The 17,050-nt window shown below is 30.6% G+C and overlaps 1 protein-coding gene across 4 annotated transcripts in view; it reads left to right on the top strand.

The window, feature by feature from the left end:
• LOC132920383 (growth/differentiation factor 8-like) overlaps positions 1-13,952 on the top strand; it is a 38,795-nt gene extending 24,843 nt beyond the window's left edge. For 3 of the 4 annotated variants that reach the window (XM_060982738.1, XM_060982736.1, XM_060982739.1), the window contains exons 3-5: positions 5,920-6,125; positions 6,390-6,581; positions 11,433-13,952. In XM_060982738.1, the coding sequence (XP_060838721.1) occupies positions 5,920-6,125; positions 6,390-6,581; positions 11,433-11,828 (794 nt within the window). In that variant the 3' untranslated portion in view covers positions 11,829-13,952. Of the gene's footprint in view, positions 1-5,919; positions 6,126-6,389; positions 6,582-7,890; positions 9,581-11,432 lie in introns of those variants that run through there. The other variant, XM_060982740.1, reaches the window with a different exon arrangement.
• Positions 13,953-17,050: the final 3,098 nt, after the last annotated feature.

Below are 17,050 nucleotides of genomic sequence, written 5' to 3'. Positions count from 1 at the left end.
AATGTTCATGTATGTGCTTTACTAATCTAACGATTTCATTTATATAAATAATTAAACAGACTATAACATTCCTTTTTTTGAATTTCTAAAGTGATAGTAATAAAATAGGTATTATTATAATACGGTTTACACTATATTTAATTATATTATATAAAGTTCATGCATATTTTAAATACCAGTTCAATATTTAATCTGATATTATTTGTTATATGACAAACAATACTTAATTATTGTTTTTTTTATAACGATTTGAACATAATAAAAACTTAATGTAATATAAGTTAATACTAATGAATTTTAAAATGAATTAATTGCCCATGTATTAAATAGGCACGCCTATAAAATTATATCATTATATAACACAATTAAATATAATATTTTGATCAAAAAACAAAATAAAATTATATATAAAAAAATAAAAATGTACTTTATGTATTATGATTAAAATTAACATGCATCATACATTATAATTTATAGCTCATTGTTGGCGAAACAAAAAGTAGAATCGTTGGTCGTTATATATTATACTCTGTATTCGTTTATTATCTACACGGGCGGAGGAGGTCGTACGTGTAATTGACTGCACGCTTAACTCTATTTAGGTACCTACCTTGGTAATTTTACAGCACGTGCAACAAATTTATAAGTACCTCTAACATGTCTGTGTTCTGTCAGGCTATTAATACGATAAAATATAAAAAAAAAAAAACTGTCTAGGTCTATTCCGGGATGCTCGTATTTCGTCTTAAGGGTGAAGCTCTATAATTCGCCGTCATCGTCTAGTACGAATTTTCAGGGTTGCTTAAGTAACATACACCTGTAATATAATAATAATAATACATATATAGTACCTACTTAACAGACATACAGCGTGGTTACATAATGACATCGGTGACTAAAATATATATGTACAGATATAGGTATGCTCACAATGTCAGCTGCGGGTGTACCGATATGTTTATAATATATATATATATAGGGAAAGGGAATATCGATCGATCTTTTGTGGAGTTTAATGCACCCGGCCACGGCTCAACGGAGGAGGAGTTTTGTAAATTTCCTGTACAACTATACAACAATAATTTACATAGGTACCCACACATAATATTATGGTTAATTCATGCGTATTACATTTTATTATTTTTATTAATGCATCACATTAACTATATATATATCACGAATTCCGCGAGCAATAAACGTGGATACCTGCAGGTTTGCGAATATTCCTTATGGGCGATTTTCGCTAAATAAATTATATGCGATGTAAATAACTAATAAGTAGTTAGTTCGGACGGCAGTCTGCACGGCGTGCGGCAAAATGTGACGATTCACACTTCAAGTAATTTAAACCGAGATTCAAAGCTGAAATTGATAGAACATGATAATAATTATCCTAGTTGTGTGTTATACGCTATCATTAATTGAATTCAATTGCAATTGATTCTTTCTTCGTTGCATTGTCGACTAATAATTATTTTTACATCTATTCGCTGAGAGTATACCTATACTTAAAATAACCGATAAATCGATTTTGAATGTTTTTTTTATCATAATTAAAAAAATATGATTAAATTTAATTAATTATTGTCTTGAGAATATCTTTATTGAATATTGTTTTATGACGTTTCCAATGAATTAAAAGGTATTCCTGACTTCCTGTAAATATTGTAAATAGCTACAGATCTTTCTTCATTCAGATTATTTTATACACAAAAAATATTCAGTTTTTTCAGCAATTATATATTTTTTGTTTAACTTGCAAATCTCATTATTGAAAATATCATAGAAGAATATTTAAAGTGAATATTTCGAAATAAATGAGTATATTCTTTTAAAAATATAAATGATATTTTAAACAATTTTAGTGTTTGTTAAATTATTATAATAGTGTGTCATCATTCAACGTTGTTTTATATGTGTAAAAACTACTTTATGCTGAATCATAATATTTGTCAGTTAATAAATGAACGAGTTCACAATTTTGTACTAAGCTTATAAACTGTCACAATTTATAATTCTTAAATCAAATTATTAGCAAAATATTTTATACTAAATACCGCCAAATAAAGGTCGAACATAAGGGGTTTTTTTTTACAAATAGTATAGGTAGTCGTTTTTAAGAATTATATAATTTTTGTAAACTACAAAATACAATAATTTAATAAACATTGAAATTCCGTTTTTGAATACATACAACTGTGAAAAATATATTCGTTTTAATTAAAAACAATAATAATAATATCGATAGTTATGATATGTTATACTAATTGATGATATAGAATAGTTGAGTCTTGTGGACCTAAAATTGGACTCAATTAGAAGTGTAAGGCCTGAGGCGCATTATCGTACGTCATATATATAATTCCAAATCGGGGGATGAACGGTACAACAATCTAATAATAATGTTGGGGTAAAAATTAAAAATGCATTACGGTCACAATGCCTATGAGATGCACGTAGGTACATCATCGTACATGACGGGTCAAATTTTCGTGTCATATCGCTATCGATGTTTATTATTACTATACTGACCTGTGGTTAAATTTTTTGAACCTTAAAATTGATGCGCAAATTAAAAAAAACAACTTGAAATCGCGCAATATTTCGATGCCGTATTGTGCTGATCGATTAAAATGATATATTATACGCATAACTATTATACTTTTGTATTTCTTTATACATAATATTATATAGATGTGTGTGCGTGTGCGACACGCGACGCATATATTATCATTTTTATCTTGCGCGAACCTCAGTCCGTCGGATGATTAGTTGCAGTATATAACTCGCAAATAATGTGACGTTCCCCACTGCGGGTCGCTTTGTTCGAAGGCATGTGGGCTGCGCGCGCGTGTGTTTGTGTGTAGTGCACATATTATAGAGTATCGTAATAAAAATGCGACGTTAAATTTTTTTCTAACGGGACGTGAATAGGCACACAGCATACACGCGTACATAAATATAATAATAATAATAATAATGATAATATGAAATGTACCTACGTAGAAAAGCGAGTATTGCGTGCGGTTATAATGTCGGAGATAGAAACGGATTTAGAGACAGAGCGTCGATGAGTGAGAGAAATATTATTACGTCGGAAGAAAGAATAATATTGTGCATCAAATATTATTACATATAATATATATATATATATATATATAATATATAATATACAGCAGATTCTTGCGTACTTACGCCGAATACAATACGTCGACCATAAAGTAGCTGTTCTGAGAATTGTGAATTATTATCTATAGCGTAATTACTATTTCCCGACGAGTTTAACCTGTTTCTTCCGTTTTTTTTTTATTTTGTTTTATTTCTCAATTTTTTCTTACCCCTGTTATTTTTTAGACACAATTAATTATTAGATATATTCTTTATCGTCGTTATAATATATGCATCATTATATTATTATATTAATAAAATGTTAAATAAATGCGCCACGTGCCACGAGGGAAATATTAAAAATATTATACTTGTACGTCATCCACAACCGTAGTTTTCGAATTTGAGCAGTGACTTCTTTCAACTGTTTTTTTTTTTGTCAACAAAATAATATAATTATAATCGTGTCGTGTCACTCGGGTGGTGGTCAATTGGCCGTATGTACAACCGGTAGCGTGACTGGTGGGCAGGCGGTCGACCGAGTGCGTCGCGTATATTATACACTACGAGGGGAAGAGTGTGTATAATATAATATCAAGTGGTCGGACGGAAACCTTACTGTAGCGACGGCCGAACGATGATCGCGTCGGTTTTTGGGCTGATAAACTTTTGAGACGGTCCGCGGTGCGTCGTTTTACAAACACAATAATATTCTACAGGGTGATTCACCAAGCATGCCCACACCCATTTGTTTATTTTTTTAATAAAAGTATACCAAGGAAGCGATAGTTTGATGGGGTAAAGCCCCATCTTAAGCCGCGACTTAAGAACGTTAATAGAAGAATATTAAAAGGAAACTTTTAAGGAAATATGAAAGGATGTGACGGTGACGGCAGATTCTTGAGAAGTTATAAAGCTCGTATATTCGAATCTTAATTTTTGGTATTTTTACCATAAATACAATTTTTACTACAATACTCAAGAAGTGGCTCGTAGTAATATAAACTCTAATTTTCAAACAAGAATACCCATCCCCATGTTTTACTGTAAATTATCTATTTGGTGTAATATTTAATGTGGGTAAGGATGAATGGGAGGATAACACGAGATGGCTTTTCTAAATAAGCAAAACTGTAGAGGACTTCAACCCTACATTCACTGTTTTAGTATGTTGGACGTTGGTCGTACACAACTATTAACTATTTATATATATATATACACATACACATACAGAATCGTTATCTAGATTTAAAACTTCCATTGGGTCAACCTCCATCGAGGTCACCCTTTCATACACCCATATTTAAACCCGATTAATTGATTTCATAAATAGATCTCTCTTATCTAGGTATGTGTGTTCATTCCACAAATGCACAAATCAATAAATTTGTAACAGGAAAATTTTATTTTATTTTGTTACTATTTTTTTTTTTTAAATAAAAGAAAAATAATGTTCACTGTATATTCTATACATAATAATTACATACAATAAGTATTTATTATGTTATATATAACAACACAATTTAAAAACATTGTTCATTTAATGCAATTATTGGAGGAAGGAATATAGATTCCAATATTACAATTAGCACTTCTGAATAATTTTCAGTTTATTTATGAATTCCTATGAAAATAATTTTCGTTTTACCATAAAATGCATTTTTACGAATTCAATATTGTATAACCTTTTGTATAAACATCTATCTTTTGGTCATAGAAAAACTCATTTTTATGTTGTAGCTAATAACAATTAACTAATCATTAAACTTAATGTGATTCAAGATTGTATTAATCAAGTTGGACAAGTATTGATAGTTTGGAAGTATATAAATAATAAAATTCACCCACAGGGTTTTTTTGGTTTATAATTTATTGTTGATTAGATTACTCTTCTTAGTTGAAAATTGAAATTACACTTATGTAACAGTGATTCGTATACGTGAAGATTACCGTCGTTCATCCAATGACAAAAATCCCGCGATTATATTGTTTTTGGCTATAGTTTAAGCAAGGTCTCTACAAAATATCCGTTTTATGCAACGATTTTGGTACTCCTAAAAATGAATCATGTAGATAACTTTTTTTTTAAATTAGGCCAATTTGGTTGTTAAACATTTCATTATTCTATGGTGTTTTATTAGGAAAAAACGTCTTAATTTTTGTTTGTGTATATTATCTATATTACAATGTATGGTTATCGATTGTCGTCTCACCCACCGTCCACATTATACCATTACAAAATTAAGGTTAAACAGATTACATATATTATAAGAAAGAGAGAGATGTACATAATGTAAATATATATATATATGATTTTTTTATATAATATATTTTATTTTATTATATATATATTATTATAGACGATGATTAGGCGAATTACGTGTTTTTTTTTTTATTATACAATATATTGGGGTTTTTTTTTCTTTTCTTAATCGCACCTTGACGGGATCAGAAAATATTTGAGTAAAAGTTCGAAGAAATATTTTAGGGGCGCTAGCTGTTATATATAAACTGTCGGTGCACGTGATGGTGCGGTGGCGTGCGTGGGAAATCGCCGCTGGGTTCGGGGTTGATGATATGCTCGTCCCTTGAAGGCTGCCTAACGCGGTTATAATGATGGCGTTTCGATCGTAACAATAATAATAATAATAATAATAATAAATAATAAAAACAACAACAACAACAGAACACTCATAGTAATATAATAAACACGATTAATGATATAATGGTAATGATAATATAATAATAATAATAATAATAAATACCAACCGTCACCCTTTTGTCGGGGGTCGGTTTTTGTATGGTACATAGATCCCACGCTGCAGCAAAAACTACGGGGCCACTATCCGATCTACTTTACGTTCTCCGAGCAGACAGGCCAGCAACGGATCACCGAAGCGATCCTGTGGCTGTACAAGAAACGTCTGGACGTGGTCATCGACGATCCGGTGGTCATGTTAGATGTGTACAGAATCAATCCAGTCACCTTCCACCAGTCGTACGTGTCCAGCATAAAGGTAATAACAAGTCGCCCAGTGCGATAGGTCTAACCCAGATGATTTAAGAGTTGGTGGCAATCGATTCTCGCTGACTATCGCCACATACTATACTATTATAATATTATAATCGATGAACTGGGTAATAAACAGCATCATGATCGGCACAACTACAGTAATATCAACATGATAATTATGACTTATTGTCGCAGATACGAGTATACTCATGTAATTGCTAAGCGGTTTTTATTTTGTTTTAACTCGTTATTTTTCGCGTGTTTGTAGCGCACTATCAACACCACCGAACCGGGCTGGGTGGCCATTGACATACAGAGGCGCATGACCGACTGGTTCAAGAGCTCAGACGGGGCCAAGAACTTGACGCTAGTGGTGCACTCGTATTACTTGAGACAGAACACCTCGCACCTCAAGCCGCCTTACGTAACGGACGCCAGGAAAAGAGAAGACATGACCGAGGTACGTTATAATTAATAAATTATACTCACCAGCCATACTCGTGTATCTCATGGAATACGTTCTATTATGTAACGTTTTAAATGTATGATATGATATGTTTATAATGTATAATTATTATTGTATAATATATACCAACACACGACGATATAAAAAGAATAGTAATGAATTAATTAATAATAACCGCATAATATAACGAAATTATTACTCAGGCAGTATGGTATTATAATAATATATAATGAGATCTACGTGCGGTTCGCTATACTATCGTAGATAGGCAAGAGGGGATGCGTTTTTATGGAAGGAAACGGCGGAATTTTTTTTCTCGTTTAACATTAAAACAATCATAAAACCGGTGAACTTGGACGTTATTGTAACATTGCCGACGATTTATTGAGCAACGCGCATTAGAAAATTGTTAACCGAGCAATAATTCGATACACTTTGCACTCAACTATACATAATATATTATAATATACCTTACGGCGCGCATAACCCACCCGATGGTTTAATAATGTCGACTGGCTTTTACATAGACATAATATTTATTAAACGAAATACGAATCGCGAAAAAATAACGTAACATTATACGCACGTCATCGTACTCGCCATGGGCATGATGGCAGTGCAAAATAATAACCACACATATACGCATACACATAATACATTTATATATATATACGTGCGACCGTCTGTCGGTGGATTAAAGAAAGAGAAAAAAAAATTGAAAATCGAAAATGCTCGTCGAGAAGGGTATCCTAATAACATAATAATAGTAAACACGTATTTTAATATTAATATTTAATAGTATAGGTACCTACTATATAATATTATGTGTAATAATTATAGTTATAAATAAATATATATATATAAAACGAGTGTGTTAATCGAACGTGGAGGATTATATATATTAGTCGAAGTGTAACACACGTCAGAATCTCTCTCTCTCTCTCGACCCATCGTTTACGGTTTTTTTTCTCTCGAAAATTACAAAATCATTATCGTTCGTTCAACCGTCACATTCCCGCCGCTCCACCTCCATACACCCCTCGGTCCGTCGATTGTGCGCCACCGTGTCGCTCACGGTTTCTTTTGATGCGCCGTCGGTCGCCGCTGCTATAACACACCATCACCACCACCTCCACCACCATCACCTGCAACACCCTATAACCTTATATATAGATACCTTCACCGTTTGTCATGCACAATCCGACACACACACCCACACACCCATCACACCATACATCCCCCCCAAAAAAAACGCGCACTCGTCGTCGTCAACTCTAATCCGATTGGTCCGTAATATTGTTAGATCCCGTACTTGGAGGTGCACACCCGGGAGGACCGACGGTCCCGGGCCAGGCGGAACGCGGCGTCTGGGCTGACGTGCAATGAGACGTCCACGGAGACCCGCTGCTGCCGGTTTCCGCTGACGGTCGACTTCGAGGAGTTTGGCTGGCACTGGATCATCGCCCCCAAGCGGTACGTGGCCAACTACTGTTCCGGCGCGTGCGACCCGATGCTGTTCCCGAAGTACCCGCACACGCACTTGGTACAGATGACCAAGTTCGGCACGGGACCGTGCTGCGCGCCCCGCAAGATGTCCGCCATATCCATGTTGTACTACGACCCCGACTTCAACATCATCTACGGCATGCTGCCCGGCATGGTGGTGGACAGGTGTGGCTGTAGCTAGTCGGCGGCATCGTCTATTAGCTCACCTTCCGTCACCAACGTCGCGCGCGCACACACACACACACACACACACACACACACACACACACACACACAAGCAAACAAGCACGTAGCCAGAATTGTTTTGGGGGGAGGGTCTTAAACTTCAATTTTTATTCTCACCACCTAAATATAAAACGTAATATTTCGTAATTTCGTGTTACTCAATACGTCGCATAGCGTTTGACCACTATGTGTATATAATATATTTAATTTATAATTTTTGTCATCGAGGATCCTCGGATAACCGTTGAAAGATACTTGAACAATTTCGAAGGGTGACTCTAATGGACCCCGCCTTGATACGTGCTTGTGCCTGTACACACACACACACACACACACACCCACACACACACACACACACACACACACACACATACACACACTGATATGTCGTATTATTTTTAATCCACACGATGATAGGTTGTTTGTATTAGATAAATGATATCGTGATGTTAATTTTTTCATCTGCTAAAAAGCGAGATATAAGTGAAAAACATAACGTATAAATACCGATCTGACGTTAAAATTGTTCGACATTATTATATGCCTATAATACAATGTATTGTGCGTTGTTTGTGAATTCTATATTCATGTTTTAACAACATAATAAAAATAACAAATATTTTGTACTATTTATTCGCAACGCGTTTCTTTGTAAATACACTTTTTTTTTGTTTGTTTTATTATTTTTTTTTTTTTTTTTTTGAACGGAGTCTTTTCTTTTCACGTCACCGCCTCCTCCGCTGTTGTCTTCGCGCATGTTTCATCGAATGATGCGTGTAAACTAATATTTTTTTTTTTTTTAGTTATAATCATTAATAATAAGACAACTCAATTATTCCATAATTTACTATATAATAAAATGTATCATAGTTACTATTATATTGTTATTATTTATAAAATATATTTGTGAACTATTTATATATAATAATATGTAGACGAAGAATCCAACTAATCTTCTTATAAAATCGGACAATAGAGCTAAGTACATAGTATACGATTTCCGCGTGTAATGGCTTGCATATGCAAAACGCCTGAATTTTATTGTCGAAAAATATCAAATCAAAAACTGTATAATATTTTATAGAATTTATAGATTAATGTGTAAAATTGAAATACGATAGATAAGACATCCGATTAGTAGGTTATATATAATATACATAAAAACTGTATAAATGTATTTTTATTATAAAAGTAGAAATAGTTTCTAAAGCAAATTATAAATGTTATGACTGGAATTGAATAAACTAAATATTAAACGATAATTTCTTTTATCTGACGATAGAATACTAATGTTTACCATATTATAATATAGTACACCTACTTATTATTATTAAAATAAATAATTATTTAAATATTTGATTTATCAATAAATCCGTTTATATTGATACTGATAGACAGCGGTAATTTACAATATCCGTACCGAATACACTCAGCAATTACTATGTATAATAACTATTTTTATATTAGAAGAATGTCAGCGTTTTTTTTTGTTTTTTGTCTCTCACCCATACGAAACATGGTAAATTTATTATCATATATATTTTAAATTTAAAGTTAAAATTTTTTTTTATGTTTATACATTAGTTTTTATACGCATAGTATTTCAATTTTTATGCAAGTCATGGGTATGGGAAATATTACGTTTCTTTATAATGCTGATATATCGCATAAAATCGAAATATCATAAAAAAAAAATCTACAAACACAGACAATGCTTTAATTTTTAAGTCCAATAACAGGTGAATTCACTTTAATATTAAACCCAACCTAACACAAGATTGGTTCTGCTGAACGAAAATTTGCCATGTTGCGCGTGGGTCAGAGAGAGAGAAAACATTATACGGTGCGCTGACATCCTCTTAACGATATTAATAACTTACGTAAAACCGTTCGGCACTGTCAGGACGTGAACCCAATCGGTTGTATAGGTATACCTACATAATATAATATAATAGGTATATAATAACGTAACGTAACGTAACGATAATACGATTTTTTTTATATTATTATTATTATTATATATATATATATAAACCGATTGAAAAAAAATATTATATATAATAATCGTATATATATATACGATGTGGCGGCGTTTATGCGGTGACCGGACCAGAGGCATTTACTGTATATGCTATCATGCACGGTCCGTAAAAATCGTGCGATAACTCTCAACGATAATAATCCGACGCGACCGAACAAACCGAAAGTATCCTCGACCGGTCTATACGTCGGACGTCGTACCTACTTTATTGTGTTGTACACTTTATATTATATTACACGTCGTTGCGGCGTCGACAGTACAATGCAAAAACTAACCGATGCGTATTTTTTTCATTTTTTTTTTTTTTTTTATTATTATTATTACGAGCGAGGAAAAAAATAAATCGAAATCGCTAGTATACCCATAATATTATACATTTATACTACATGTGTACCGCCGGTAGAACGTTCCAGGAGGCGCCCTCCCTCTCGGTCGCCGCCGCGAGACTATAATAATATAATAACCATCCGTAATTTATCATCATCGCCATTATTATTATTATTTTAATTCATACGTGCTACTCGGTGGTCGTCTCGTAGCCGGTAATTCGATTATGTCGTGAAAATATACGTACGAATAATAATATACAAGTATTATAGCTCTAACCGCAACCATGTATTATAATTCAATGTAATATTATAAAACCTACGGTAATAATATAATTGCAGCAGGCAGTCTATTGCCAATGTATTGTGTATTATGATGCACTTATAACGTGCCATTATAGCTGCACCGCATTATCGCGGTCGGGTTAATATACTGTATTATACTGCAGTCTGGTGCAATATTGTGGGTGTATACCTATATATAGTATATAAGTAGTTTTAGATGGCTTATTACAGTTTTTTCTGTTAAAAGAATCACTTAGTATACTATTTAGGTAGCCAGGTAGGTCATTACCGTATTTGCCACCTACTAACGTCATGTTCGGGATATGTGAAAAACAAAACTGCCCGGCGACAGCCGTCGCGGTGACTACGATCAACGAAATCCAAAACCCCGGCCCACCTACTGCCCACCAAATTCCTCCCCGCCGTCGACGTCGTTACTGATCCGTGTGGGTTTTTGCGTAGATTCCGTATCTGGAGGTGCACACGGAAGACAGCCGGCGGTCTCGAGCCAAGCGCAACGTGCTGGGCAAGGACTGCGACGAAAACTCGAAAGAGCAGCTATGCTGCCGGTACCCTTTGACGGTCGACTTCGAGGACTTCGGCTGGGACTGGATCATTGCGCCCAAGAAATACGAGGCCAACTACTGTTCCGGCGAGTGTCCGATGGTGTTCCTACAAAAGTACCCACACACCCACCTCGCACAGCTCACCAACAAATCGGGTGCGTACCCGGGCACCGGTCCGTGCTGCGCTCCCCGCAAGCTGTCCGCCATATCCATGTTGTACTTCGACCAGGACTTCAACATCATCTATGGACTGTTGCCCGGCATGGTGGTGGATAGGTGCGGGTGCAGTTAGAGAACATCACCGTCGTCGCCGCGGCCTTGGCGACCACGTCGTCAAAACTATGATAATAATATTATGTTACTAAAATATTATTATATATTATTTCGTCACGGTTAATATTGTCATATACCTATATATAATATATATACACACACACACACACACACACACACACACACACACATATATATATAATATATATGTATTATAAGCGTTTTTATCTTGTATTTTGTTCGTTTGTTTGTTTATTCTTCGTTTTAAAATTCTACTCTCTAATCAAACGTACCTGCGTGCACTGCAGGAATGTACGGAATATATTTTATAATTTACAACTCGTTATTATATCGTTATATTATATATAGACGCTGTTCTGCGTCTTGTACATTTTCATACTGCGATTTGGGTTCTTATATTATTATGTAGGTAATAGAATACTATTATTAGTTATCTTGAAATCTTCCACGTCTCTGTGAAACAATTCACTATTTTAATCGTTCTGTGCATTACATTTTAAATAGTAAACTTGCAGTGTGATTTGCGACACACAGGGCAATAATACCGAGAATCAGTCTTCCATTCGTCCGTGATGCTTAAACATTCGACCAAATATGACATTATACACTATATATTTCACATATAGACATTATCTACGCAAGTATTAATACTTCTATGAATACCATAATAATATAGTAAATACGTGGACGACTTCTCTATTAATTATGAACGTCATTTTTAAATCGACGAAAATCTGCATCAGGAACACTGCTCTAGTCAATTATTAACTCTTTGTCTCTACATGCACCTACCTATATAGAGCGAAAACAATATGCCGAACGGCAATTATGTGTAATACCTATATAGCAGTTTTTCTTTTAAAAACGAATTCCTTTCACGCAGTGCCTCGTTTTTGTATTCTTATTTTCTCTACAAACACGCGATTCTCTCAGTATTTAAGGCATAGATACTTGACCACATTTAAAAATATATATACAACATATTCACATCTATTGTAATGAATAATAATTAATTTCATGCACTACCTCGTTTTCGTATAGGTTACATTCATTATTATTATTATTATTACTTAAAGACATTTTCCCCTGTTATATAATCTGCTTTTATTTTTAAATGAAAAAAAACCACTGTATTGTTATTGTAACATGTACATAATTTAAGTTACTATAATGTACCTATCTGCAATTATTATCTATTTTTTCTTTGGGTTCTCACCTACCTATTAATTTTGTTATGCATCGAGTATTTACGTTTTACCTATATACGTTTTCTTTTCAAATGGGTTTTATGTAGTTAGCTGTTTTTAAACATAGTTATTTCGATAAAAGTGCTATGGACAAACTATAATAAAATAGATCATCTATTAACGGTTATACTAGGTATATAAAATAGTTATAACTTATAATTTATGAAACATCAAACATTAATAGTAGAATTGATCATTATAAAATATTTAATTGATTTAAATAATTTTTTACTGGTATTATTCAGTCATATTTGTCACATTTTAAATATATATTTATTTAAGTTCCTTTTTGATTAGAAAATAACATTTATGCCAAACACCAATAATTTTTTTTTTTCAAATATTACCTATATTAAATCAATATATTATTTATGTAAGCAATTATATTATTATTTCTAAATCATATCATTATATTCATTTATTTATTATGAATTAAACAATTACGTATTAAATTTGTGAATAAATAATAATAATTACGTATAAAATATATTACATAGGTAATGATAATATAAAGAAAAACTAATATAAGAAATGTAGCTATAATTAATATACTTATATCATGTAATAATTTACCGAGAAAGGTGTTTATTTGAATTTTAAATTCATTTATTATTTTGATTATGATTTAATTAATTATTACTTTTAAGTATATAAGGTACTACCTACTGAAAATAATTTATCAAATTATAATTGACAATATTGTATGAATAATATTTAAATTTAGTATTATTATCGAATTGTTTTATGTTATGATTAATATTTTAATAAAATATCAGGTTCAGCATCTTTAATTGTTACTAAAATGTACGTTACTATAAAAATATAGCCATAATATGTTACAGCAATGTAAAATAAAATTTAAAACATATACATAATTTATTGTTTTGTGGTTTTGTACAACTATTGTAGTTAATTGTGTATGCAATTGATTTATGTCGTAAAATAAAACACTGCAAGATTGTATCAACTGCAAGTCTGCAACTAATTAAAATACATTGCGACATTGTAAATAACAATACCGAAATTAAACAATAAGGAAATAAATTATCGAAATTAAATTCCAAATTACATGGCTATATTTTTCAGTCTTTTACGATTTAAGTAAATTGGACTGAAAAAAATAGTTTTAAATGTTGATTCTACTTTGTACAATGGACTTTATTTATATTTAATTTTTTACATTTTGTTGTTTTCATACATAAATTTCTTTAGTTGTCAAGCAAAAAATAATAATAATGAAAAAAAAATCAACTAAAATATTCTTTAATAAACGTAAGAGGTATGTATGTGTGAGTTGAAAAAATACTTGTAACACTAATATTATAAAACGATTTTATTATTTTTTTTTATGTAAAAAAAATACAATCCGTGTATATAGTCATTAAAATAAAATAAAACATAATATATATTTATAGTAACGAATTTTTTAATACATAAAAAATTAAATATTTAAAAAATGCAATAGTTATGAATTGTATAATATATTAATATGTTAAGTTGGTTAAAGCTTGAAATGTATTTCCAGAACATTTAAAACGACATATTATTTTATCGTGTCGTTAATCGTAAGTCTTCAAGTATTTTTCTCTCAACCTAATATTCTTGCGTGTATTTATGTCATCTATAGTAAAATCCTTGTATTTGAATACTGTATTAAACATAATATTATAAACACTTTAATGACCAACATTTTTTTTATTTGCATTGGCTATAAATTTAAATATAAATTTAAAGACTTAAAGTAGATACTAACTATAGTATATTATAGGTTTACTTATTTAAAATATAATAATAATTGTTATTTTAAAATATACATATATGGTTTTATTAAAAAAATATGAATAGGTCAAGTGATAATTTACTATAAATTGAGTACAAAAATGATTCAAGTAACTATTATTATAAATAAAATAATGATAATTAAAAAAAAAATAAGGACTACAATTTAAAACTATTAACATAATAATTCTAAAATATTATGAATAGGTAAATAATATTTTATTGTAAACTAACATATTATTATATAATTCTAATTCATATAAGATTTATAAGTAAATATTGTAACTGTGATGCGCTAGATTATTTAGTTAGATTCAAAATAAATAATTTTATTTAAAATCCAAATACATATTATCTAATATTAAAATAAGTTGGTAATAATTAAAAGTTTTATTTTTAATAATAGAGTAGTATAATATTATACGGCGTTAGTTTTGAATATTTGAATATTTTTATATACAAGGTATAACAGTATAAGATATGACAAATGTATGTTATTTACCTATAATATATTGCAACGATAACAAAATATAACAAGTATTTTATACAAATTCATCATGTATAACATTATATTATGGCAGCTGATATTTATAAAATATTGATATATTTTTATTTTTGCAGTAACTAATATATTTATATAAAATTATATTATATTATTAAAGTATAAGTTGATTTTATTATTTTGATTATTTTATACCTTTTTTAGTGCTCAATAATTATTTAATTATCATCTGACGTCGTGGTAAATGAATTGATAGATGTGGTACATCGACACATCGTACACATGGAAAAGTTTATTTACTGTAATAAAAAAAAATATATTTATAATAGTCTTAGTATGTTATTATAATTTATTTTTCTAAATTGATATATCACTTCGTTTATTGATTTTATCAATGTAAGTAGTACATAATGATATCATTAGCAATTTTTTTAATAGTGTTACAATTTTTTCAAGATCTAAAACACTTGTAGTTTGTAGTTTTTATTTTTTGTTGATAATTTATCTTATTTTCAAATTATTTCAATCATTTTTGCTAAGTAATCAAAAATCACTTTTTATTCAGCTTTATAAAAACACCAGATATATTAAATAATGTACAACTTATTCTTTTATTAAATTTTCTAAACATGCAAAAATATGACTAATTATTTTATACTTGATACAATTTATAACTGTGTAAAACAAGTATATTTTACTTAAACTGTTTATAAATTATTTATTTTTATAATGTACATTAAAATGTGTCATAAAATTGTATAATCAAAATATTTTTAGATAATAGCTTGACTTATTGAAATGTTGTACAATTTCGGATTATAATATACAAACATTGGAACGTTATTATTTAGATATCAACACACATTTTTTGTAAAGATGCTGTGTAAAATCGAAATTGGTGAGATTGTGCGAGAGTTTAGAAAATGTCTTCCAATTTCGAATTGATACAAATGCAGATTTATCTAAATTTCTAATTCAATACACAAATATTTCATACAACGTTTTATGGTATCAACTACTGCTTAAATTATACTTATTGATTTGTAAAAAAAGATTTATAAACAATAAAATTAAAAAAAAAAAAATATTTCAAAAATCTGTCAAACTAATACAAGTTTGTTTATCATAATATATTATTTGTAATTATACTTATTATTAATATTATTAAAATATCATTGAAGTTTGGTTATAATATAATTATTTTATAAGATTATAAGTTTATAATGAAGTGAAAATATTAATTTCAAAAATAACGATATTATATTTTATGCATTTCAAAATAAGTCCCCTCGATGACAACTGCGTGTATAGTATATGCTTGAAAATATTTCACCAATTCATTTCACTATCATAATAATAATTAATTTTTCATAAAGCTTTGATCAGTCATCCATTTAAAATCTTGATGAATTTATTAATGGTGTTGCACTTAAAAATCACAATTAATATTTGAATGTTTATGTTTTCATATGGAGTGTCGTAGTGAATAGGTAGTTTTAAAGCTGACAGCCTTAGATGTTTTTGGTCTGTTCTACAACGCAATGCCAATTGTCAATGTATAGTCGTTTTAAGGACGAGGGAGGTGATTTAGGGGAGTAATAACTGGTTATTGAATACAAAAATTCACGACTCTGAAAATTGTTGAGTTCGGCACTTCACAGCATTTTTGAACTTCATGCTTATGAAGAAAAA

The sequence above is a fragment of the Rhopalosiphum padi genome, chromosome 2 (assembly GCF_020882245.1).
Source record: "Rhopalosiphum padi isolate XX-2018 chromosome 2, ASM2088224v1, whole genome shotgun sequence".
NCBI classification, from domain to species: Eukaryota; Metazoa; Arthropoda; class Insecta; order Hemiptera; family Aphididae; genus Rhopalosiphum; species Rhopalosiphum padi.
Note: the sequence above shows the minus strand (reverse complement) of the source record. Positions and strands in the feature narration are given on the sequence as shown.